Source organism: Podospora bellae-mahoneyi, chromosome 5, assembly GCF_035222275.1.
Source record: "Podospora bellae-mahoneyi strain CBS 112042 chromosome 5, whole genome shotgun sequence".
In the NCBI taxonomy this organism is placed as follows: Eukaryota; Fungi; Ascomycota; class Sordariomycetes; order Sordariales; family Podosporaceae; genus Podospora; species Podospora bellae-mahoneyi.
In genome coordinates, this window is record NC_085884.1 from 899,994 (window position 1) to 923,505 (window position 23,512).

General features: G+C 47.8%; 6 protein-coding genes and 2 non-coding genes across 8 annotated transcripts; 5 read left to right on the plus strand and 3 right to left on the minus strand.

Moving 5' to 3' along the window:
* The first annotated feature begins 808 nt into the window (after positions 1-808).
* QC761_500400 (uncharacterized protein) lies at positions 809-2,454 on the plus strand. Its single transcript, XM_062879288.1, has 2 exons — positions 809-950; positions 1,005-2,454. Exons 1-2 carry the CDS (start codon positions 841-843, stop codon positions 2,302-2,304), a joined length of 1,410 nt encoding a protein of 469 aa, XP_062730579.1. The 5' UTR covers positions 809-840; the 3' UTR covers positions 2,305-2,454.
* Positions 2,455-2,878: 424 nt separating this feature from the next.
* QC761_500390 (uncharacterized protein) lies at positions 2,879-3,829 on the plus strand (the record flags this gene model as incomplete). Its single annotated transcript, XM_062879287.1, has 1 exon — positions 2,879-3,829. One exon carries the CDS (start codon positions 2,879-2,881, stop codon positions 3,827-3,829), a length of 951 nt encoding a protein of 316 aa, XP_062730580.1.
* An 845-nt stretch (positions 3,830-4,674) lies between these two features.
* QC761_0075800 lies at positions 4,675-4,746 on the plus strand. Its single transcript has one exon. It is a non-coding gene; the product is annotated as a tRNA-Gln (tRNA).
* Positions 4,747-5,080: 334 nt separating this feature from the next.
* QC761_0075810 lies at positions 5,081-5,152 on the plus strand. The gene has a single exon. It is a non-coding gene; the product is annotated as a tRNA-Met (tRNA).
* A 5,423-nt stretch (positions 5,153-10,575) lies between these two features.
* Positions 10,576-12,153, minus strand: QC761_500250 (uncharacterized protein). Its single transcript, XM_062879284.1, has 4 exons — positions 11,887-12,153; positions 10,973-11,830; positions 10,796-10,912; positions 10,576-10,733 (listed from the first exon to the last, which is right to left on the minus strand). Exons 1-4 carry the CDS (start codon positions 12,034-12,036, stop codon positions 10,674-10,676), a joined length of 1,185 nt encoding a protein of 394 aa, XP_062730581.1. The 5' UTR covers positions 12,037-12,153; the 3' UTR covers positions 10,576-10,673.
* A 2,433-nt stretch (positions 12,154-14,586) lies between these two features.
* QC761_500245 (uncharacterized protein) lies at positions 14,587-15,725 on the minus strand. The gene is made up of 2 exons (XM_062879283.1): positions 15,184-15,725; positions 14,587-15,128 (listed from the first exon to the last, which is right to left on the minus strand). Exons 1-2 carry the CDS (start codon positions 15,613-15,615, stop codon positions 14,769-14,771), a joined length of 792 nt encoding a protein of 263 aa, XP_062730582.1. The 5' UTR covers positions 15,616-15,725; the 3' UTR covers positions 14,587-14,768.
* A 1,194-nt stretch (positions 15,726-16,919) lies between these two features.
* QC761_500230 (uncharacterized protein) lies at positions 16,920-20,015 on the minus strand. Its single transcript, XM_062879282.1, is given in 3 exon segments — positions 16,920-18,806; positions 18,863-19,337; positions 19,354-20,015. The coding sequence occupies 2 exon segments, from the start codon at positions 18,927-18,929 to the stop codon at positions 17,278-17,280; spliced, it is 1,596 nt and encodes a 531-aa protein (XP_062730583.1). The 5' UTR covers positions 18,930-19,337; positions 19,354-20,015; the 3' UTR covers positions 16,920-17,277.
* A 213-nt stretch (positions 20,016-20,228) lies between these two features.
* Positions 20,229-21,558, plus strand: QC761_500220 (uncharacterized protein; the record flags this gene model as incomplete). Its single annotated transcript, XM_062879281.1, has 3 exons — positions 20,229-20,289; positions 20,364-20,497; positions 20,557-21,558. 3 exons carry the CDS (start codon positions 20,229-20,231, stop codon positions 21,556-21,558), a joined length of 1,197 nt encoding a protein of 398 aa, XP_062730584.1.
* Positions 21,559-23,512: the final 1,954 nt, after the last annotated feature.

The following is a 23,512-nucleotide window of genomic DNA, read 5'->3' on the forward strand; positions in this document are numbered from 1 at the left end:
CAAAACAGCACAAGTTATGCTTTCCTTTGTGAATGGTCAAGTACAGGGAGCGTATGAATGCCTATCCATGACGACATCCACCGAGAGCCCCCCACTTATTCATCCTGCCCCAGACTTGTGCTACCTTACCTACCCTAATCTCAACTGCCGGCTTACGACCTTCGTACCGTGTTCGGATTAAAAGTGTTGCTCCGGCTTACTCAAACCATGATCATTGTTCTCTTCTCTGTATGACTTCAAGTCTTGACCTCCCTCGTCCCACAGTTTAACGTGGTGCCTCCTCACCAGGCTGAGCATTGATGTTTTCGCCAAGTACCCTTGCCGTGATAGCATCGCCTGATCTCTACAGAGTGGCTGAATGCTAGACTGTCACGAATCAATAAAGGCTCTCGTTCCGCGGACAAAATGCCTTGGCCCTTCGTGTTGTTTGGGAAGCATTGAACCAGGTGGTGGTTGCAATGGCTTCAAAAACATCGTATTGCCTTGTCAAAGAAAGTGTGACGTTGGTTGGTCGGCGAATCTTTCGGCGGGATGCGTGTGACAGGCACCGAAGGCAGGTAGGGCTGAGGTTCAGCTCAGCTCACTCTTGGTGTCGACAGCTTATTTGGGCAAGCAGTGCTCACGGTTTGGCAATGCCACGCTGGTGTCTGCCGCGAATATTGCAGCGAACATGCAGTCGACAATTATGTGAATGCAAGACCTAGCTTGTCAAGCAAGCCATTGACAGAAGTGGTTCTGGTGGTAGAGCCTTGAAGAATTGAGATATAAGTAACGTAGAGATCCTCGCCATGAGTCTAAAACAGCTACCAATATTGCAACATCTCACAAGATTGCCAGTGCATGAGAATACTTTCAGTGGTGACCAGCATGGCAAGCTTAAAGACAATTGTGGCTCTTGCCGTCGTGTCACTTGCTGGCATCAGCGCAGCTGCCGGATGTGCTGCTGACAAGTAAGTTCAAAGCATGACCCGCTTGGTAGCTACCCAGGCTGACACTGAAAACAGTTGCTACCGAGCTCTCTTTCCTTGCCCGTCTCCCTCGGCCGTGTCTGTCGCTTCCGCCTTCTGCGCAACCATCACAGCCTCGGGCACTACTGCCACCAACTATCCTACTCGGGCCACCAACGCGTGCGGGACAACGGCTGATCGGTACATCTCGGCCTGTCAGTGCGGCCCGACATGCTCCTACTCAACCCTTACCACGGCGACTTCCTCATCGTCCATCACAAATGCCCCGGCCTGTGAGCCGCCTTCCACATCGACCACTTTCACGTCAACCACCTCCACAGCGCCACCTGCCTGCGAGTCAACCCCCGTCAACGGCAACCTCCTATACGGAGACTTTGAGTGCGGTTTCACCCCCTGGAACCCCCTTGTATTCGCCCCCTTTACCGGCGTCTATGGGTACTCAGTCACCACACCCGGCTTTACCAAGGTCAATTCATTCCAGACCGAATTCCTCGGCACTCCCAACTGTCCCACAACTTGTACATATTTGCGTCTCACATCCCCGGTCTTCCCAGTCACTCCGGGGGTCAAATACAAGTACACCTTTGCCACATGGTTCGATGGGATATCCAGAGGGTTTGTGGGCACAAAGATCAACGACCGCGCCGGTAGGACTGTCAGCGCTCTTGATTACCCAGTCAAAAATTGGCGATTCCATCAGGTTCCTTTCCAAGCCAACGCAACAGAAAATGAAGCTTCTGTTTACTTTGAGTGGCTCAATGTCGAGTCTAGACTTGACAGCGTCACCTTTGCCCCCCTGAGCGCTTACTGCGGGAACACATCCCCTGTCGGCTTGCTTCCAGATGGAGAGTTTGAGTGCGGGTTGGGCGCCTGGACGCAGCAGAAGCCTGACCCTCAAGCCACTGCTGGTGTGGTCAACTTGGGTTCTGACAGCTTATACACCAACAGCTTTCCCATGGGTGACTACGCTTGGAGAGTGGTGTCACCTGGTGTTCCCAATCCTGCCAACCAGGAGTTGCATGTCAGTGCGAGGATCATCAGCGGGAGCATGGCAGTGACACCGGGGAAGAAATACTTGGTTTATTTTACCTCTTTTTTCAGCAACCGGACTGTTGGGTCTGTTGGGGTTATGATCAACAACTCGCCGATTTACACGAGGAACCCCAATGATGCTGCGCAGGGAACTCCGACGGTGTTTTCTCCGAATCATATTATTTGGACTAACATGGCTGGGCTGACAATTGCGAGTGTCAAGATTGAGGCGTTGGTCTTTGGGGCTGGGACGATTGCGATTGATAGTGTTATGTTTGTTGAGTTGAATGATGGTGTTGTGTAATTGGTGCCTAGGCCCAAATTCAGGATACTAAAGGGATGAGACATTGGGTAGGGCTACTTGTGATTGAATCAGCTCTTGAAGTAGTTTATGCTTGGGTACCTAGTCAATATCAATTACTCGATCTACCATGAAGCGACTGATTGTCCCGCGGTTATCGATCCTACCCTGTGTCACCAGCTTCCTGACACAGAGGAGCACAACAGAGGCAGGTGCTAAGACCTCCCAATTCCAACGCTGTGGAGTCGACGTTGCCACCACGGGCAGCGGGCAACACAGTCTTCGAGCGGGTGGGTCATGGACAGTCAACCGGTAAGTCTTGCTGGCACTTGCCATACGTCAAGCACGAAACAGATACCTGTTTCGACAACACAGGAGCTTCCCGTCGCTCTGAGGAGTTTTAAGGACTCAACTTCGTCAACCCAAACTCTCCCTCAAACCTCAACTTTCGTCTTACCACCACACCACTCATATCTCTACTCTTTCGCGCCATCGTCTATCAATTTCATAGCACTGTTACTGGCTCTCATTTTTTATTACTTTCGGTCCCCCGACGATACACTTATCCAATCCCACGATGCCTTCACAGACACTCGCTTTGCTGGCTGGTGCTATGACGCTGGCCACCGTCGGTGCTCAGCTTCCAACATCGCCCATCTTGCCCATTCCATTTCCCCAACCATCATATCACGACTACAGTCCCACCACTGTTCGAACCGGATATGTCTGTGGAAACCAATTCATGACGAATATTGTAACCCCAACTCCACCGCCAAACCGACCGGAAGGGGAGCCAAAGAAGTCCAAGAAGCCCGAGACAGAGGAGGATGACAACTACGAACTCAAAGCTGTCAACGCACACCGAACACGCCCCTTCGCCGCTCCCACGGGAAGGTTCAAGTCACTACAGTACCCCTACACTTCGGTAGGACGTCACATGCATGTTCTCGAACGAACGCCCGCCGACTGCACATCCCAGACCTCTGAACTCACTGTTTTGGCTGCCCAACAGCCCATCTTCCCACCCGAGCTGCAAGATCTCGCCAAGAAGCACAAGGTTTGGTTCAGTGCCTGCGGTCCGACTTTTGAGAACGCGGTTGATTCATCGTTTGATCCCCAAGCTTTTACCCCTGCTTTCGAGGCCTGGTCGGACGCCCTCGCCACCAATCTGAGGAGATTGATGAACGCCTGCCACAGCTCACAAGAGACGGTTGACACCATCAATCGGGACCGGTGCCTTCGCGACCTGCTTGCTCAGCAGGCGCCCGTCATTCCCCTTGGCCCCATTGCGGAAGATCAGGCTACATTCACGACCATGTTCACTCTTGACATTCCTGTCCCAAGTTCCTGCCCGGATCCCGTCACGATCACCAAGATGTCGACGATGTCGGTCACGGCTACTGTCATTGTAGAGGAGAACAAGACCGTGGTGATAGATAAGACGGGCGAAGGTGTTCAGGGGGTTGCCGTGTCGCTGGGTGCATTGCTCACTGGCGTGTTGGCTGGCGCATTCATCTTTGCTCTCTGAGGTGGTGCTGGGGTGGTAGGGTCCGGTATCAATATTGCGCAAAATCACGAGATGAGGCAAGGAAATGGGAGAACATGAGGTGTGGTGGCTTTTTAATACCTGTATTGTGGCATTCCTAATGAACAGTAATTCGTTTCTCGCGCGATACGGTGTCATCCTCGTGGTCATGATCGAGGTGGGTAATATCTGTTGTGCTTCCATGTCGATCCTGGTAGCCAATATCATGAGATGTTCGTTTTGTTCAGTTTGGTTTATTGATCTCGACTTGGTGGAACCGGGGTGAGGTTTGACTTTGACTTTCGCAGGGAACGTGGTAAGGCATGGTGCGGGCGGGGGGTTACTGGAGGGACGCGCTGGTGAAGAGGAGTTACGTGACTGGAAGTGGAATACTGGTGTGTTTAACTGGGAGTGTTTTGAAGGGGAAAGGTGACGTCCATGAGCGGGATGACGCTGGTGATGGTCTCGAGCTGGTGCATGACAAACATGTGTGACGACGTACGACACGATGTTGGGGATAATTCCTTGAATTATGGATGCCCTGGTTGCTGTGTCTGTATGATGGATGTTGACACATTTGCTGACATACTGATGTTGTAACCGAAAGTTCAGGGGCTCAGGGGGACCGGTCAACAGTGTCGTCGTGCCAAGTCCGCAATTGTGTCGTGGCCACGCCCACCCAAGCCCCCAGCGCTGAATTCAGCAATCGCTACAAACAAAGAAAGCAAGTCGGTGGTGTTCCGAGGTGGTACCTTGTTGCAGATAAAGACTATCGTCGATCAAGGCAGATGATAAGTGCTATGTTCAAAAATGTAGCCATCCAAAAAATAGGATGTCAACTTCCCCAAGGTTGTATAGTGTAGCGGTTATCACTCCGGATTCTGATTCCGGCAACCCCGGTTCGAGTCCGGGTACGACCTCATTCTTTAATGTCTTTTCACTCTTTTTCTTTTGTCTTGCACTGTCCAAACTACTTTGGCGCCTGTTCTGAACCCATAACGCTATTCTCCGATCCAATTAAACTCCTTGTTTTGGATCTATTGTGGGCCTGCCAGCTGCCAGCTGTCAGTTCCGCATCCACCAGTTCCGCATCCACCAGTTCCACATCCACCAGTTCCACATCCACCAGTTCCACATCCACCAGTTCCACATCCAGAAAGGTTGCACAAATGTGTGACTCACAGTGGCACCGAGTACAATATAAACTTTCATTGAGGACATTTTTTCACTGTCTCACAAGCTTGAGAGAAAACAAGCTGCATGGCGCAGCGGAAGCGCGCCGGGCTCATAACCCGGAGGTCACTCGATCGAAACGAGTTGCAGCTAAACAGAATTTCGTCAAGTGTTTTTTTGGTCTTTTTCTCCTTCCAGTATCATTTCTTCCCCTTACTGCCGTCCAACATAAACACAGCTAGCGCCTTACAAATGCCAACAGGTTAGGTATTCATGATCACAATAAAAAGATAAAAACACTCCGAGATAAATTCCAAAGTATTAAGGATCAACAATCACCCAACTAATCTGTATTGTTAAGACGAGGAAATTTTTTGCCATTTTCGGACTGGCTTGCAGGATGTGTGGTTAATGAGCGGCGCCTCGCTCCACCTCTTATTTTCACAAACTTATTTTCGGCTTTAGTGAAAAATAATTTTTATACTGCGTGGGGATTGCATTTTAACTCGATTTAAAATTAGTTTATAGTTTTTACAATATAGGCAGATAATAGCTATAAAAGCTCAAAGCTGTATTGAAATGGTGAGAAAACACACAAAACAACCACAACACCACAAATATACCCTCAACAAGGCTCTGAAATGAACACACCTGCGTGACAGTGGCTCGCTCGCAGGCCGCACTTCACGTAGGACAAACAAAAGACTCTGTGGGCTCGCAGGCCACACAGTAAGCACCGGATTAGCCTGATCAGAGGGCCAGAACTGCCTGCACGTATGCAAAGCGCAAAAATACGAAGAAATAGAAGTCGACGATCTGTCTAAAATAGAATATCCGAAGCAGACCACTTATATATATGACTCCTGAACCCCCGAATCCTCAAAAAGCCCCACTTCCTTACTTATACCCTTAGGCCTATAGCCGCACCCCAAACCAGTATTCATTTAACGCCGTTCGCTTTATCTACTGTGCTTCTAATCTTCCATTTTATACTTATATTCTTAATATATTTAATAAGCGAGCTGATCAAATAAGCAAGTAGATCGATTTTGCACGCGATATAGCTCTTTACTTACAACAGTAATTTCCTCTGCTATACTAAGATGTCTTCGATTTTAGTGAAGGCAAAAGTTATACTTACATTTGAAGCCCTTAAAAATAACTTTAAACTAAGCTTCAAAGCTGCAGCAAAGTTTTATTTTATGCCTTATACTATACTTTATTACCGACGTGCTAGTAAGTCTGTACAGCGCGATATTCGAATTAATATACGTAATCTGACGGGTCTAAAGGAGTAAACAATAGTGTCACAGTGCCGACCAAGGACTAGGGTAAGTGTTTTGTTATTACGCGAGGGAAAGGAAAAAGGGAGCAAAGCTTCCTACAAAGCGGTGTCTAAATATAACTGAAGCGGCGCTACTTCTGCCAAGCCCCACACGCTGTTTTCCTGTGAGCTTTGCTTTAGTACCGTGACAAAGATTTTAGTATATTTTTAAGCTTTTTATACGTGTACTCTTACTTAAATTAAATAGTATAGAGGATATAGCTAACTAATTGCTACGCGTACGCGACGCGCCTTTTGTTAGTAAGCGTTAAACTTATAATTTCATCAAACATTAATTATATATCTAATTTATTTTAGGCCTAGTGGTGCCCGAACCTAAGGTCGTTGATTTGTTAGATAAATTAGATAGTGATTGCGCCATGCCGCACCGCCTTCGTGGTGGGGCCTGCCTGCCTGCTTCTGCAAGTAGAGCCACGCGCGCACTGGTCAAAGAGCAGTAGTCAAAGGAATTCCCACCCTTCCGTGGATTCCCTGCTTTCTTCTATTATTATCATCACTTTTTACCATACCTTGCCTCACCTTATGTCACAGTTAACATAACGGCAGGTCGCGCAGTATGTGGGGCGCAGGACGTCCCCAGCCAATCATTAGGAAAGTCAGGAGATAGCCAATCAGGGCTGGCCAGAAGTGCTATGGCGCCAAGAAGCACGAGCACTCTGCAGGATGCAAGATGCTCGGGATGATCGAAGGCATAGCACGACGAGCACTTTTGCAGGATGCAATGTGCTAGGCGTGATCGGGGCCATAGCAGGACGAGCACCTCAGGGTCCCAAGGTCTATATATGCGGAGGAACTGGCTGGTGTAGATAGACAGTTCCGCAGTATGCAATTCAATAGTTATATTCACGGTATCTTGTAATTACATTGAGACATCTTATTGTGCACTATTTAGCTGCACCAAATTAATTGTTAGAAGTTGCCTTCAACCAGTATCCCTTTTAGAGGTTCTGTATAGAGGTTCGTCGTACCTCACCTTGTGAAACGGCATCAAAGGCTCTACTCTCCTATAGATTTATTATTTTATTAGGTTTTATAGTACGTTCCATTTCTCTAGGACACAATTGTTTCTTGGGCTACTATATTTATAATTCCTCTCAAATTAAACTCCTAGATATCCTGTTCCAAACGAAAACTCTCCTCTCATCCGTGACCCTTATTATCAGATTCTTGCTACACTATCAAACAACACTTAATTACTTGTCAGTAATACTATGTGCAATTATACATAAGTATATCCTGTTTTTTCTTTTCCCAGTATTCACGCTGAAAGTCCTAGCGAGAATACTTTTGCGGTCACTTCCTCTAGATAGCTTCTAAGTGGCGTACAAACTACACTATCACTCACCAGATATGTCAACCGAATGTAACTCATTTCGAGTATAGGACAGAGGAACTCTGCTGTACGTTTATAGATAGTTAAATCGGTATACTCCTAATCCGATACTAGGAGAATATAAATCGAAGACTTAACCACCGTGGGAGAATATAGTTAAGCGAAATAACAAGCAGTAAGCACGCAGCCAAGCACGTATCTAAGTATGTATAGCCCGGCTCATTATTAAAGCTAGTACTCCAGGCAGTTTTGGATGAATGATTTTTCTACGCATTAACGAGTACTCTGTTTTTTCTTTTAAATTTCAGCGATCCTATATGCTCCTATCTTCATAATTGGGATAATAGAAAGAAGCTGGTTTGTTCCAGCCTCCTATCTAGCCTTTTCTTGATCTGTTTAAGTGTATTTCATCCTTTATGCATAGATAGGCACAGGAGCCGGAAAATTCCCTATAATTATCCGCCATAATGCAGTTTATGACTGTCTTGTATAATGAAATAGCTGTCCCTTGATGCGAGATGATTACCAACCCTTAGGGACGTTATTTCGGGCATCGTCATCTACATTCCGTACGAATAGTTTCGTCGTGATAATACCGGGCTATATAAACCGTACCCTTGCTAGTGGCTTCACAGAGGAACCCGCCCTCGTTATTGCGCTCCAGGTATTTCTATAATTCTTTAATAGAAAATAGGGTACTGTTACGGTACTGGCGTACTGGTCTTACACTTGCTTTTAACTGATGTACGGCCCTGCACCTATAAACCTCTGCAGGCCTAATCAGATAAAGCTATTTTCCTTCCTCTCCTCTTTAGCTCGGATTAAGGCAACCAACTGTGGTAAGACAGTAGCTTTGTCGGAACCAACCGACCGTGACAGGTGCACGGGTCTTCGCGGTGTGCTTTCGAATAGGCTGTCGTTCGGCCAGCGATTTAGCGTGCACGTTTTGTTAAACCACCAAGTCCTACCCCCGTTCGAATTCGGAACGTACGCCCAAACATTCAGCTTACAGGAGACCTTTTTATCTTGTCCGGCCCCCATAAGTTCATGGTGCGTAAATATCTTTGGGCAGAGGGATGAGCTTGCCCCAGCACCTTGCACTGCAACTGGAAACAGTCCTGCATTATAGCTAACGCTTCAGAACGTCGCTGTCGGCTATTCCAGGTAACAGCAAGGTCGTGCATGGCCTGGAGAGTGACAGGATGCTTGTCACCGAGAACGTCGCGCTGCAGTTCCATCGTGTAAGGATGCTTTTCACCGAGAAGTTTCCTCCGATACTCATAGGCTCTGAGGTCCATATGTTCCTTCTCTCTCCAGCTCCCACGATTATGTAGATAGTTCGATACTCGGGTTAAAGGCGTCCATGCCTCGCTCCTCCTCGGCAATCTCTCTGCATATGACCGTCTTGAGCAATATCCTCGCTTCTCCCTCCATCATGCTAGCGACATTGATCACTCGTCGGCCACTCACAAGGCTGCCGCTGATCCGTTTACCACGATTCGTCCACAGTACCGTCACTGCGGGGCCCCGGGGCACGAAACCATACAGACTGTGCTTCTCGTCTGTGTCCTGATCTTGGTCCCTCACGGGTCCGCCCCGATCCGCCCGATGGATGTGGAGATGTCCGCTGACGTGACCTTGTGCAGTGGTCCTACCTGCCGTAACACCTCCAGGATTTCAACGAGAGAGATATCTGGAGATTGGTCTTGGTCACGAAGCCCGGCGCGCCAGCTTCCTCAGGCTTCTTCTCCTAGGCACCTTCGAAGCGGAAGAAGAAGAACGATGAATTGACTGAAAGAGGAAGAAGAAGAACGATGAATTGACTGAAGATAGTTCGAATATCCCCAGTTGCCAAGATATTTGACCAGAAAAACTCATGATGAAGGAAAGTAAAGTATTAAATTATAAAATATAATCTAGGTCAGCGCTAATTAACAAGGAGAACGGTTAAGGTATAAATTTATATATAACGTGAAATATTTGGATAATTCTAGTAGAAATTTCTTGCTTTGGTAGAGGAAGTCCGGAGAGTTTAAGAAGTATAAAAGAGGTTGTGGGTGATATATTTTACCTTCCATTTCTTTTCTTTTTCATCTAACAATTCCATCTTTTAGCTATTACCTACACCTATACCCAGCCGTAGCCCCATCTCAACAAGATTCTCGGAGACAAAAACTTCCACGTGGAGAACACACCATGCAATACAAAAGAATACTTCAACCGCTGGTGCCTCCACATGGGCATCAGCATCACGGCGTTCGCCGGGAATGACAGGGAACTGCGTCAACGGGATGCTCTGTCATCTCGCCTCAGCGGCCGCGACATCAAGATTGAGACCCGGACTCCGGTCTGTGACATGTTTTCTGAGCGCTATCTCGGGGGCACAAAATTGGAGGATCGATTGCACTCCCAGATAGATTGACGAGGTCATCGTTAAAAGCCAGTTTGACCTCGACCGGGCTGAAGAGATGGGAGCCATAATCAGGCGGGAGTTCGACGAGCCAAGACCAGCAAGAAAGCGAGTTCGGAAAAGGGCGACTGAAGAAGGTATGTTGAACCCGAAGGCCCTGATTCAATCGCCGGCATACGCACTTCGTGCCGAGTCACTCGAGTTGGCCTTTCCCTAGTTGGAAACATTTTCATGGCAGCGGAAGGCCAAGGATGGCTCTTCTGACGGTGAGCCAAACATGGCGCCTATGAAGGCGGCTGCCATTTACTTTAAGAACATGTTGTCGGATACTCCCGATTTAATCATTGTAGGCCTGAAGAGGGAGTGGCGGATGCCATCGACTTTATCTTTGAAGGATCTGAAGAGATTCGGGCGGATACTATTGAAAGTCACTTTGCATCATGCTTGTTGGGCCTTCTCCAGACTGCCCGGATGGCCATTTGTGTTGACAGGTAATTTCGAAGACTGTTCCATATATACGGACGTGATGCTCTTGTATATACACAGATTGCTTGAATTCAGATGTGCTTTCCTTGTTGATTTGAAACTAGGTACCATGTGTTGGACTCTGGAGTTGGCATGGAAACTTGAGGACAGCCTTGATAATCTGTAACCATGTCAGTTTGCTGTTCAACGCCACAGAACCTGGCCTAACATCACTACACTTACCTTCCCACTCTCTGTATCGGCAATAGCTTTCTCAATATCCTCAACAGGGTACACCTTGCTAATCTTGTCCACTGGAAACTTCCCCTCCTTATAGGCTTGTATCAACCGCGGAATGAACTGCCAGCCCCGACCTGTGTCAGCCTCTTCCTCTGATTCAACCGCATCTCATTAACTCACCTCAACAGGCCAAACCTCCCCCTCCACAACTCCAATCCACTTCTTACTCAACGCGAAAAACATCCCCACGTCCACCTCAATCTTCACCCCCGGCGCAGGGGCGCCCACACTCGCTGCTGTGCCGCCTTGCCCAAGACACTGAACCATATCCTGCACCACCCTCCCCACTCCCGTGGTATCAACCGCAAAGTCCGCCCCCTTTCCCCCAGTTATCTTCATCATCTCCCCCACCACATCTAGCGTTTCTTTTCCGTTGATCACCCACCTCGCTCCCATCTCCTTCGCCAGATCCAGCTTCTCTTGCACCAAATCCACCGCGATAACTGTCTCAACCTCCAAGATCAAAGCAGCGGCCATGAGAGCAGCAAACCCTACCCCTCCCATACCGAAAATAACCACTACATCCTCCTTTCTGGGTTTAAAAACATCCAGTATAGTCCCCGCACCAGTCTGATATCCACACCCCATCGGCGCCCAAATCGCCATTTCTTCTTCCGTCATCCCCTTGATAGGAACCACACTCAGCTCACTCACCACTGCGATCTTGGCAAACGACGACTGTCCAAAGAAATGTCCCGATGCCGGTGTCCCATCTTGCATTTGGTATGCCGTTGTCCCATCGTCGCGAACACACGACAGGTTAAGCGGTGGCATGAGCTTGCATTTTGTCGAAGGGGAGTGCTCCAGGCAGTGGTGGCATTTATTGCAGGAGGTGAAGCTGAGGAGGACATCATCTCCTATAGAAAGGGAACGGTTCTTGACCGCGGGACCGATGGCGAGGATGGTGCCTGTCCCTTCGTGGCCTGGGATGGAGGGGTAGGTTACTTGTGGGAGGGCGCCGTCGCGGAGGAGGAAGTCCTGGCGTTGTTGATTAGTGCTTGCGAGCAATGGGGAGACAGGGGAAGAGGGGTTACGGTGTGGCATAGGCCGGAGTATTTTATCTCAATTAGAAGTTCGTCTGGGCGGAGGTTTTGTATGAGGACGGGGGATATGGCGAAGGGTGAACCGGGGGATGGAACAAGGAGGGCGGTGGTTTCGATAGGGAAGGTTGGGCCTGTTTTCATTTTGAAGATTCTGAGAGGGTAATTATGTGGTTGTTGATCGTCGAAGGGTGAGGTCTGTTGAGAAAAGGGGAAGTCTGTGGTTTTCCTGTTAGTGAGGCCACTTGAAGATTCGGGAAGGAGTATAAGATGCTGGGTGCCGGAAAACATAATCCCCACGGCCATTATTATCTCCGTGACCCCATACTCCAAGCTTGCCTCCAATCATACCTCACATTCGCCCCTCAGTGACCGATGAGGTTAGTGTTCGTTACCCCTCCACCCCTACCACAAAATAATTGAGACAGTAAAGGAGGTTAACATACCTTGAAGGACAATCCGTAGGCCTTAAAGATAGTTAACAAGCCTTGCAAGATCGTTTAAAGGCCGATCAATTAATATTTGAGGCATAAGGTAGTTCACAGTATAATATGGGTTAGCTTACTTGTGTCAACTATTTTGTGGTGAGGGTGCCCTCGTACAAATGGCAAGTCATGGTTGTGGTAACCTTCGGTGTGGCTAAATGAAGGCGTAACCTAAACTTACCTACTTAAAGAACATGAGCAAATAACGTATATTATAAGCGAGCGACTAATATAAGCGAGCGACCACTTTTTCAAAACCTTTATATTATTATCCTCAATTACTATACAACTATATTAAGAAGCAACCATAATTACATCCGAAATAGCTGAATTAGATAATTCTATAGCCTCCTAGCAAGTACGCGCATTATAGCCAGGCTTACCGTATACACTATAGTACTAAACCTTTATACGAGCCTCCCCTACATTATTACTATCCGGCTATATTTCTTCCACTACCTCCCCACTTACGGCCTTCTAGTTTAGTAGATCCTATATATTTTTTATAATAAATAATCTTCCGAACTATATATATATTTTTTTAATTTTCCGGCGCTTATTTAATACTTTATTAACCTTACGGAACGAAGTATTCTTTAATTAAAAGAGGGCTACTTAGTATATTATAATTATCGTACCTTTAATAAATTAATTTATAGTAATTAATATTAAAATCGGAGAATTATTTTAATAATTAATAATATAAATTTTAATAAACGTTAATTATATATTAATTTCTTAAAGGTTTTATAATATTTAAAATATTTAAAATAATATTATACTTAGCTTTAAAAATAAAAGTATTAATATATAAAGCTCTATATTTAATTTAAAAAGTATTTTCTTTAAATCGTATAATATAAAATTAAGATCCGTAAAGCTATTTTATATATTTTTTTTCATTATAAAAGTAAAAACAGTTTCGCGGAAAGTATAAAGAAACTCGAGTTTATTTATATAATTAATATATAAATATATTAAGCCTTCGATTTAGCGGCCGTACGCTTATTTTAGCGGCTTAAAGCAATTAATATCGAGTAATTAAAAAAAGTAAAAAGAGTATAAAGGTATATAAAATATAATAATATTATTTTATTAATAATAACGTTCGAATTTAATTAAATAATCACTTTCGTAATTATAAAGGATTAATAACTAATATTTACTTTTCGTATAAAATACTATATAATAATTAAAATATTTAATTTAATTTAAACTTACCGGATTAATAATTTAATTATTATTAATAATTATAATATATTAAATAAATAATAAATTATATTCGGTATATTAATTAATAAAATAATATTATACGGTTAAAATAATAAAAAGTAAAATAGTTTAATTAAAAATATTAGTTTTTTAAATTATTATTATTTACTTACGTTTATTAAACTAAATTAATTTTACTTTATTAAAACTATTTAAAATTATAATTACTATATTTACGAAAATAATATTTATTTTAAATTTAATTTCGTTAAAATTATTAATATCGTTATTTATAATACTATATTTAATTTTAATATTCTGTATAAACGTAAATTATTTAATAATAACCTTTAAATCCTTATATTTAGTTCTTTAATAATTGTATTTACGTGTAAAACGCGTACGGAACTATAGTTAGTATTTAACGAAGTTATATACTTAAAATTTATTAATAGGTAGCGCGTCGCGTATACGTAATAATTAATTAATTATATTTTCTATATTATATAACTTTAATAAAAAAGTTTACGTGAATAGCTTAATAATATATTAAATAATAGCCTCCTCTTCGGATTAAGTAAGGTTTTCGATTTAAACGTAGTATCGCGTCGTATAGGCCGGCCAGCGCGTTAGTATCTGAGCGTACTACGATCGACGTTATATATTTTAGCTATAACTAATATATTTAAATTTTTATTATTTCGAAGAGCCTTAAGGGCTAAGAATATATGGGCTTCCTTTGAAGTAAATAGCATTTTAGAATATTAAGAAAATGAGGTGTTGAGGTTAAGGTTACGCGTCGCGTGAAAAAGGTGGTCGCTCGCTTATATTAGTCGCTCGCTTATAATATACGTTAGCGTAAACGCTTATCTTTCAACAACTAGTGACTCCGATCATGTGAATCACCCACTGGGCTGACTCGCAGGAAAGATAAATACTTCTCCCGACGCACATGCAACTGAGTAGACCACAACCATCATCACCAACTGCCACCCCATGGCGAACTATGACCGTCTGATGTTGTATCTCTCTTTTTCTATCTATGCACAAAGTAAGTCTTGCCATATATACATCCGAACAGACAACCTCATACTTGCCAATGAGCAAAAGGCGCTTCAATGTTCACCAGTCCCAGTGCTGTTCCTCCGTCCTGGTGGAACTTTCCTAATGGCTATTGTATCATGGGTACTTGTACACCCCCGCCTTCCTATCCACCGCCTTGGAGAAAATCCTCCCAAGCTCGCAGTCTCCTCTCTCCATGTTGACGTAAGTGGGAGCATAGATGCGCCACGACCTGGCAGTTCCAACAGCACCACCAGGCAGCGTAACCAAGCAAGCCATCCACCAGTGTGTCGTGGCATCCTCTCGGGTCCATGTGAACAGTCCGTTCTCGTAGACCTTGACGTTTTGACCGGCGAACTCCTTCCCAGGGATAGTGGCGTTCCAGAGCGAAGCGTTACCGGCGAGAGCTTCGGTATATCGTAGGATACCGTCGGTTGGGTTGATGTACCAGTACTGGTGGCCGGGAACGTCGGAAGCCTGTATCATTGTGTTAGAATCGTTCCTCAGTTTGGAATATCAAGGAACAACAGACCATTTGCCCACCAGGAAGCAGCACCGTCGAGTTCTGGTAGGTCCCGCAGTTTGTGCCACCGGCCGCAGTGCAAGCATGGCACTCTCTAGCCTTGGCACCCACAGCAAGGTATCTCCCGCAGGCCTTGACGTTCAGGTTCTGGAAAGTCTTGCGCACGCCTGAAAACGTAAGGGTGAAGGGGCTCGTCGCTTCAGGCAGATCCTTGATCGTTTCGTCTTCACATGAGTACTGCTCTGGCGAGTAGCAGCCCCCACCGCAGGGCTTGGTCGGCAAGCTGAACGTAATCGGGCAGAGTGTCTTATTGTCGTAGCAGGCGTACTCGGATGGGTAGTAGCTCGCTTGGCCACACTTTGCTTGCTCTTCACCAAGTATTGACGTGGCGAGGAAGCTAGTGGCAAGTGCCAGGACGGCCACGACGCGCTTGACGGCCATACTGACTGGCTTGGGTGTGACGGGAGGGAAAAAACGCTTGCGGTGGCAGGTTAAGCTTTGGGCAGTGGTGCTTGGCCATGACTTGATATACGTCTGGAGATCGTCGTGCAGGGAGTTATCTCCGTCATGTTTGCTGCCGGTTCCATATTGAACAATCTCGGCTGATGCAGGTCCAGACGGACCAGCCGGGTCCGATGGTTCGGCGCGGATCGATTTGCGAGGTACTGGCGATGGATGGGCCCGACGGATAAATAGGGCTGATATAAACACACTTTGTGACGTTCCATGTCGACCCGCTCTCGGAACATGATGCGCTTACTCCCGACGATAATTTTATCTCGGACCTCTGGACGTGTTCAGGTGATGTTGAGGAAATGGAATGCGTCGAAGTGAGGCGTGGCTTGCTTCGCGGAATTTCGAATGAGCACCCATATACCTAGGTGCTACTGGGACGTGGTGACAAACATGGAGATGGGCACTCGTGGGTCTATACAATACCATTTAAGCTTTCAGTCCCAGCTTTACCTGTTCCTATCCCAGCTTTATTTTTTTCATATCCCAGCAGTTGCAGTCGTGTAATCTAGCATTAAAGCCTTATAATCCAACCATCGCAAAGTTTAGAGCCAATCATATTCTGCGCAAACTCGAAGCTCTTTATATTGAAGATCCTCAGAACGATTGCGTGTACCGATGCAACGCTGAGTAAGACAGAGGCAGCCAGTGCAGCTGAAGTTGATTCGGGAATCAGGAAGGTGGCATGGTGAGGCAGTGAAGTCTGCCTGGTCAAAAAACCACAACTCGGGCAGGAAATAGTATTCTCAAGTTTCATCCATTGCCAAAATATCTTCAGATGTGCGATGCTTTTCACATTGAATTGGTTTGATGGAGCCTGACAAGCTTTGCTGTCGTTGCCAAAAGCTCGACCTTAACCCACTCTTTTCCCAAGCACCTTCCCATGGAGAAGTTGTCCCACTGGTCTTTGTGGGGCAATATGTCTCTCGTGCCTGCGCATTGTGTCGACTTTTTGAAAATTACTGCGCTGGCAATGGCATGGGATCCGGCACCTTGATCTCTGCCTCCTGGAAATACCTTTCAAATTACGGCTGGAAGGAACCTGACGATGTCTTCGACTTCAGGAGACTCGGCATTCTGCCTGAAGTCTCTAGCTACTCGCGTGACGAGGCGGCATTTCACAGAGCCCTGTTTCGACTGAGAGGATACATCGGAGAGCCTGTCACCAATCCACCATCTTGGACAGATGGAACCATTGGGCCACGTTCCCTCGACCCGCGTGTCATCGACTCATAACAAAGGTTAGGCACAAAAGAAATGTATTATCAGTCTGCTGTCTGTCTGTCTGTCCAACCCTTCTATGTTGCCTTGTCCCACTCATCCACCAAAAACAACTGAGGTATCACTGATGCAACGCGGCTAGAAACATAGAAACAAAGACCAAAGATACAATGATGAAAAATATGCCCAGAAAATATATGGCGGAAACCAATAGCATAAAACCCACGAATAAACGCCGATCCCATACTCTCCCACCAATCTCTGTATGCATCCTCACATGCTGGTATCACTAAACGGTTGTCGTCTCCAATATAAAGACAATAGAAAAGCAAAAACAACAAAAGAAAACAGGAGTCATCCCACATCAGCTTAGGCGGTGCCGTTGGGCTTCATAGCTTTCTGCACCTCCCCAGTCTGAGCAGCCATCTTTCCAAACTGCCACTCCGGCAGTGTGATGCCAGTCTGCTCGTTGATAGTCGTCATGAGAGGTGGCAGCATCTGGTAGATGTTGCGCATGGCCGCCGTGCCATTGGCAGCACCACCCTCACCACCAGCCTCAGCACCAGTGTTCCAGATGCTGATCTTGGGAGCCATGCCCCGGACAGCCTCAGCGTTAGCCTTGGCCAGCTCGACATAGGTACCCTTCTCAATCATCATGTACTGCAACAAGCCCTGAGGACCACCGAAAGCCTGGCTCATCTTGGCATACGCCTCCGCCATGGCCATCATACCCTCCGCAGTCTTGATGTCACCCGCAAGTCTACCCTCAGCCTGCTTCACCGCGGCATCAGTCCAAGCCTCGGCGTTCTGCCTCGTCTGGTACGCCGCCGCTTCAGTCTCAACCTTGACCTTGTAGGCGGCACCCTCGGCAAGCTGCTTCGCCTTCTCGAAGTTGGCCTTGGCGTCAGCCTCGATCTCGTACGCAGCAGCGTCGGCAGCCTGCTGCTTGGCCTCGCGCTCAATGGTGGCCTTGACAACCTCGGTCGCACGGAGACGCTGCAGCTCAGCCTCGGCGCGCTTGATCTCGACCTTGACCTTCAACTCCTCGTCCTGAGCCTCGACGCTGCGCTTGGCAGCCACGCGGGAGATCTCGACGTCGCGGTTGAGCTCGGCCTTGCGGGTGTCGAGGACGGCTTCGGCGGAGGCGCGCTCAATGTCGCGCTGTGTCTTGGCGACAGCGGTCTCGGCTTGGATCTTGGAGATCTCGCGCTCTTGTTCACCCTTGCGCTTGGATTCACCGACGTTACCCTTGAGCTGGGCCTCGGCGACGTCGATACGGGCCTGGTTAGTAGCACCCTCGTGAGCCTTCCTGCTCAAACTCTCAAAGTAGATCGAGTTTGGCGCATCCTTCAGCTCCTTGACGTTGGCGTTGTAAATCTTGAGACCAAACTGGTCCAACTCGCTCTTGATGTTGCGGAAAATCCTCCTCTTGAACACCTCTCTCTCGGTGAAAATCTCCTCCATCGTCATGCTGGACACCAGCACACGCGTCTCACCCTCGATAATACCCTTGACGATGTTCTCGAGGAAATCCTTGGTGCCGTCCTTCTTGGCGCCAGAATCAGCCAGGAGCATGGCGTACTTCATGAGCGAGTCCCCTTGGTCCTCGCGACCGGCAACATGGCCGTGGTTGTCGTAGTCATAGACTCCGTTCTCATCGTCCTCGACGGGGGAGCCAGCGCTGCCGGCGCCGGAGACACCAGGAGGAGCAGGAGACTTGCCCTTCTTGTTAGCGCCGCGCTGGTTGACGTCGGGACCGACGGTGAAGACCACTGGGAGAAGGAACTGGAGTTTCTCCTTGGTCATGGCTTGAAGGTTCATGGCGTAGTCGTGGGGCTGCACGCTGAAGCGCATGCAGCGCTGGAAGGGCCATACCCAAGCGGCCTTGGTGATTTTGACTGGGGGTGCATGTTAGCGGCTGATCACCAAAACGCTTTAGTGATCGAAAACAAACCATTCTTGACTCCCATGCCAGTGATGGCAAGGTACTCATCGGGAGCGGCAATTCTGTAGGAGGCCATCTTGACAGTGTTGGTGGTGAGATGGAGTGGTCAGATGATTGGGGAAAAAGTCGCGAAAAGTTAATGGCCTTCAGTCGGTTATGTATGTGTGCGCTCTCTGGGCTGAGAGCTAAGGTTTGCGAAGGATTGAGTATGAAGTGGTCACGCTTGTGGTGGATGGATCTTTGTTGCGCCACTGCCAACTGCTGTTGATGGATGACAACTGGCAAATACACGTGGATAATATGGTGGATGATAATGAGGATATGGCTATGTTTGAAAACCGGGGTCAGCCTCTTCTTAAGTACAACGATGCACGGCAGCAAACCAGTGAACCAGACATCTACGAGCGACTCGCCAAGTACACACAGCCTTGCCAATACCGCCTAACGCAGGGTTCTCATTCAATAACACTGTGGATCATCTGATCTGGCATTCGGCTAACACGGCTATGCTGTCGCCACAAAGAGGTTAGCCCATTCTGCCTTGAACCTGGGGGTGTGGCTGTGTCACCGATAAGGGAAAGAGGTTTTCTCGTGGAATAATGCTCGGTGACAAGAATCTTGTCTCGGTGGCACCAATGACAGACGGAAGATGGATGCTGTTGCGAGAATGTTTGGCTGCTGGCGGGTTCTGGAAGAATTCCAAGCGCTGTCTGTTACTCACTGGGGAAAATGAGGGGTGGCACCGGTGATCCTCCGGGAATATGCACTGGAACATAGCGTTTCCGGGTCGCACCACTGCGGTTGCGGGAGAGCACAACGTGCTAGATTCTCGCTTCAGAATACCAAAAGTCGTCTCGGTGTTTGAGCCTGTGGATCCTTTTTACTTGACAACACTCGACCGAGCATAGTTCAGGAACCGAATCGTCAATCTGGAGGCCCGATTTCTGACCGACATGTCAGCCACAACCGTTGGACATCAAACCATGATGCCCACGGATAGGTAACCCATCTACATGCCAAGCCCCGTCCCGCCTGTACCTAGTAGTTCGTGTTACGGAATACCTATTTGGCAGGTCCTTCTTCTCTTGGATCAACATCGCCCCAAGCAGGAGATAGACGTCAGTCGGGATATCATGTGAGAAGAAATGACAAGGTCACAATCAGGCCGCAATTGAGCCCCGAGTCCCAAGATAGTTAACCCCGGCCCGCACACAAGATCCGCCGAGCCTGCAAGGCGCTACCTTAACCAACAATTCGGCAAGTTATAGCTCAGCCACACCCGCTTCCCCACACAGGCCGCCGTCATTGATTTTGGCGGGGTTACTTATCGCTATCACATTGCCCTCAAAGCCATCATCGCCAGGCACATTCTTGGATGGGAATCCGGCAGATTGTCAGCAAGGCTCAGCGACGCCTCGGTGGAAATTACATCACAGGTCACTGAAACGGGCGTTTTCGCACTGAATTCCGTTTGCACTCACGGTATCTTATCTATCACAACTCGCAAAAGCTCAGCGGTTAGGAGGCCCATTTTCCGCTGCGGGGATACGAGCTGCCGCATTTGACCTGACACAAATCACCTCACCTCCCCTGGGTGGCTGGGTATTGAATTTTGAGAGCATTTCCTTCTCCATCGAACTCACTGTAACCCACCACTCAAACCGACACACGAATCATACTCTCGGACTTGACACGGGATTCAGCATTCGGCTCTGACAACACACGCAAAGATGTACCACCTTGACGGCCTCGACGACGGCGACCTACCCCCAACCTACACCGAAGCCGTCACCACATCCCACACCGGCGGCAGCTTCACCAGCAGCCATGCCGGTCCCAGCTCCAGCACAGGCAACGATAGCGTCCTGCTACCATCCTCGCTAACAAACCCACTTACCTCTCCCCTGACCAACCATCTTCGAACCCTTCCAAGACGTCTCTATCAAGCCCAGCAGGCCCGCGCAACAGAGCAAGCCTCTCGCGAGCTAGACATCATCACCGCTCTGGTCCCTCACATCGAGCACTTCCTCTCTAATCTGGGAAACCACCCATCCCACGCCGCCGAGTTAGTCCTCGTGCCGGAAGCCGCCGTGCCGAAAGGATGGGTAATGACTGGTGCGGCGGAGCGGAGACGAGAAGGGGAAGTGGTCAAAATTGTCAAGGCCAATCTGGGGAAACTACTGAGTCAGCGCACCGGCTCAACAGCCACGACCCAATCTACAGGAAAAGGCGAGAAGTCATCCTACTCAAGAGACGAAGACGATGACGACGGCGACAGTCCCAACGAAGACAAGCCCGAGTTTGACGAATGGGGTCGTTTCGAATGCGAGGACACAGACGGTATAGGGAATAGTGACACTTCACAGTGGCTGTGGTTCAAGGACGAGGGAATGGCGCGCAGATTGGCGACGTATTTGAGGCCGGAGCCGAATCTGGAGAGAAAGCATGTCCAGGCTACCGTGGTGGTGAAGAAGGCGGAGAAGGGTATTTGGAAGAGCTGGGGGTCGAAGAACAAGGAGAGGGTGGGGAGTAACCCGTCGAGTCCGACTACAGCGGGGACGCCGGGGACGGGAGAGAATGAGGATGCTGTCAAGATGGCTGTTAGGGCGAGGGAGATTACGTTTAGGAAGGAAAATGACTTTGGGGTGTGGGAGAGTCGGACGGGGTTCGGGATTGTTTGTAATGTGAGGATTGCTGCGAGGTGACGGGGAGAGTGGCGTGTTGGGAAGGGCAGCTTTGGAGATCATTTTGAAATGGAAGGGTGACCTTAAGGGCCACGTTTATGATTTTGTGTTCATAATTTGAATGGTTACACAGTCTGTATTTGTGGTTCATAGAGCATCCTGCAGGTGGTATTGTATGTTGTTGAGTCGTGGAGAATCTGCTAGAGATTCCCCTTTTGGATGGCTCAGCTTTCCCCGTTGAGTCACATCATTTGAATTGAAACGCAGGCAATCGACTTGCCATCTTTTCCTGAAGCTATCACCCGTGGGCTGGTTTGAAGTTGTCTGCGGCTGAAGTTATCAATAAAACTCGAGGGCATCAACTTTTTGCAATGTCGAGGCAAGCCACATCTACACCCTCAAAAAATGAGCTTTAGAAGAGAAACTAGAGCCAATTATGCTCTAACTGCGTGGAACAAATACCATGACCATATGGCATGCCACATCACCTCCAGACAAGTAAATAGTAACGGATGTCAGCTCGGTGTATAGGAAGATGATGACCCAACAGCAACCGCATGCGACCTCTCGCAGAGAATGATTATGTTATTGGGGTAGTTTAGAGTGGTAATATTGATGAAGGCGATGTGGGCAGCCAGTACTGGCTCATTGGCTATCCTGGTATCACCAACTTAAGAATATTGGAACCCCAACTGGACAGAAATGACCGTATTTCTTCTTGGGAGTGAGGTTAAGCTATTTGTCTGGAGTGAGTTCCAAAACTTATTGATGACGGGAGTGATAAAGGTGGTGGTTGGGCTTCTTTACTGCATGTGCTATCTTTGCCACAAGCTGTTCGTTCAGTGACCAGCTGAGGATGCGAAGCTCGGCTCTCTCTTGCTCTCACGCAGTTGGCCATTTGGTACCGGTGCGGCAGTTGTGACCAGGTGTGAGGTGTGCACAAAGTTATCATGCTAGTTGTTGACATTAGGTAGGTAGTCTATGGTGAAACTCTTCTCAACGCGGGTTGTTCATCCTTTGCGCTAACAGCTTTTGCAACATTCGAGGTTTCCATAGCTTCCAATATAGCCTTCCCCGTGTCCGGTTACCATGGCTGAATCCCTTCCCGCGCCGTATTGCAAATCTCTCTTTGCACAACTCGTCACACTCCCGCTTCCACCACTCCCTACTTCCTACGGGCACTTGCTCAGTCCCACCGTATTTGTCCCAGTTCCGAATAAGAGAGGCGAGAAATTTGTCAGCCGGCTCGTCTGGCGCCCTTTCACCCTTTCCAGAAACTTTATGAGTCCATGTAAGCTTCCGGCGCCAAACCATAAGCTTATAAGGTTCGTAGATGCACTCTGTGTCCCCATGGTGGAAATCTCCCGGATTGGCTCGATGAACTTGTACATGGCCCAGCTGAGGTTGTCGCCATTCGTACCAATCGTTTTCTGGAAGTCCAGTCTCCTCCATACTGTTTCTTGAACGCCCTTCATTCTCGTGCCCAGATCGTGGGCAAGCCTCGTCGAACCTAGGCGCATGGCTATGAGTCTCCTCAAAGATCCAGAAGTTTCCGTTTGGCTTTGGTGTCAGTCCAGCGCTCACCAGAGTGGAATCTTCTACTCCTTACCCTCATACAAATTAGTCCGCTCGATAAGAGTAAGTGCTTCGTTAAGATGAGAAGTCAAAAGCCTGTTTTTCATCCTGAGCTTCCTTGAGGGTCCCAGCTGGCTTCTTGTTTGCATCGTTTTCTAACAAGATTTTCAACTGCTTGGCCGTCGTGTCGGGGTTGGCTGGATCTTCTGCATCCATTTGAACAGCGATGCTAGACCCTTTTCATGTGGGGAGCATTGTGAAGGTTGACCAAATAGATTTGTTGTATGTGAAAAGGAGATAAACCTTCGCGAAAGTCGCGACGCGGATAGAATGTGTTGAGCGGCGGGTGAACCGAAATGACCCTAAGCGGGATTCGGACGTCGTGGACATTGTGGGTTTT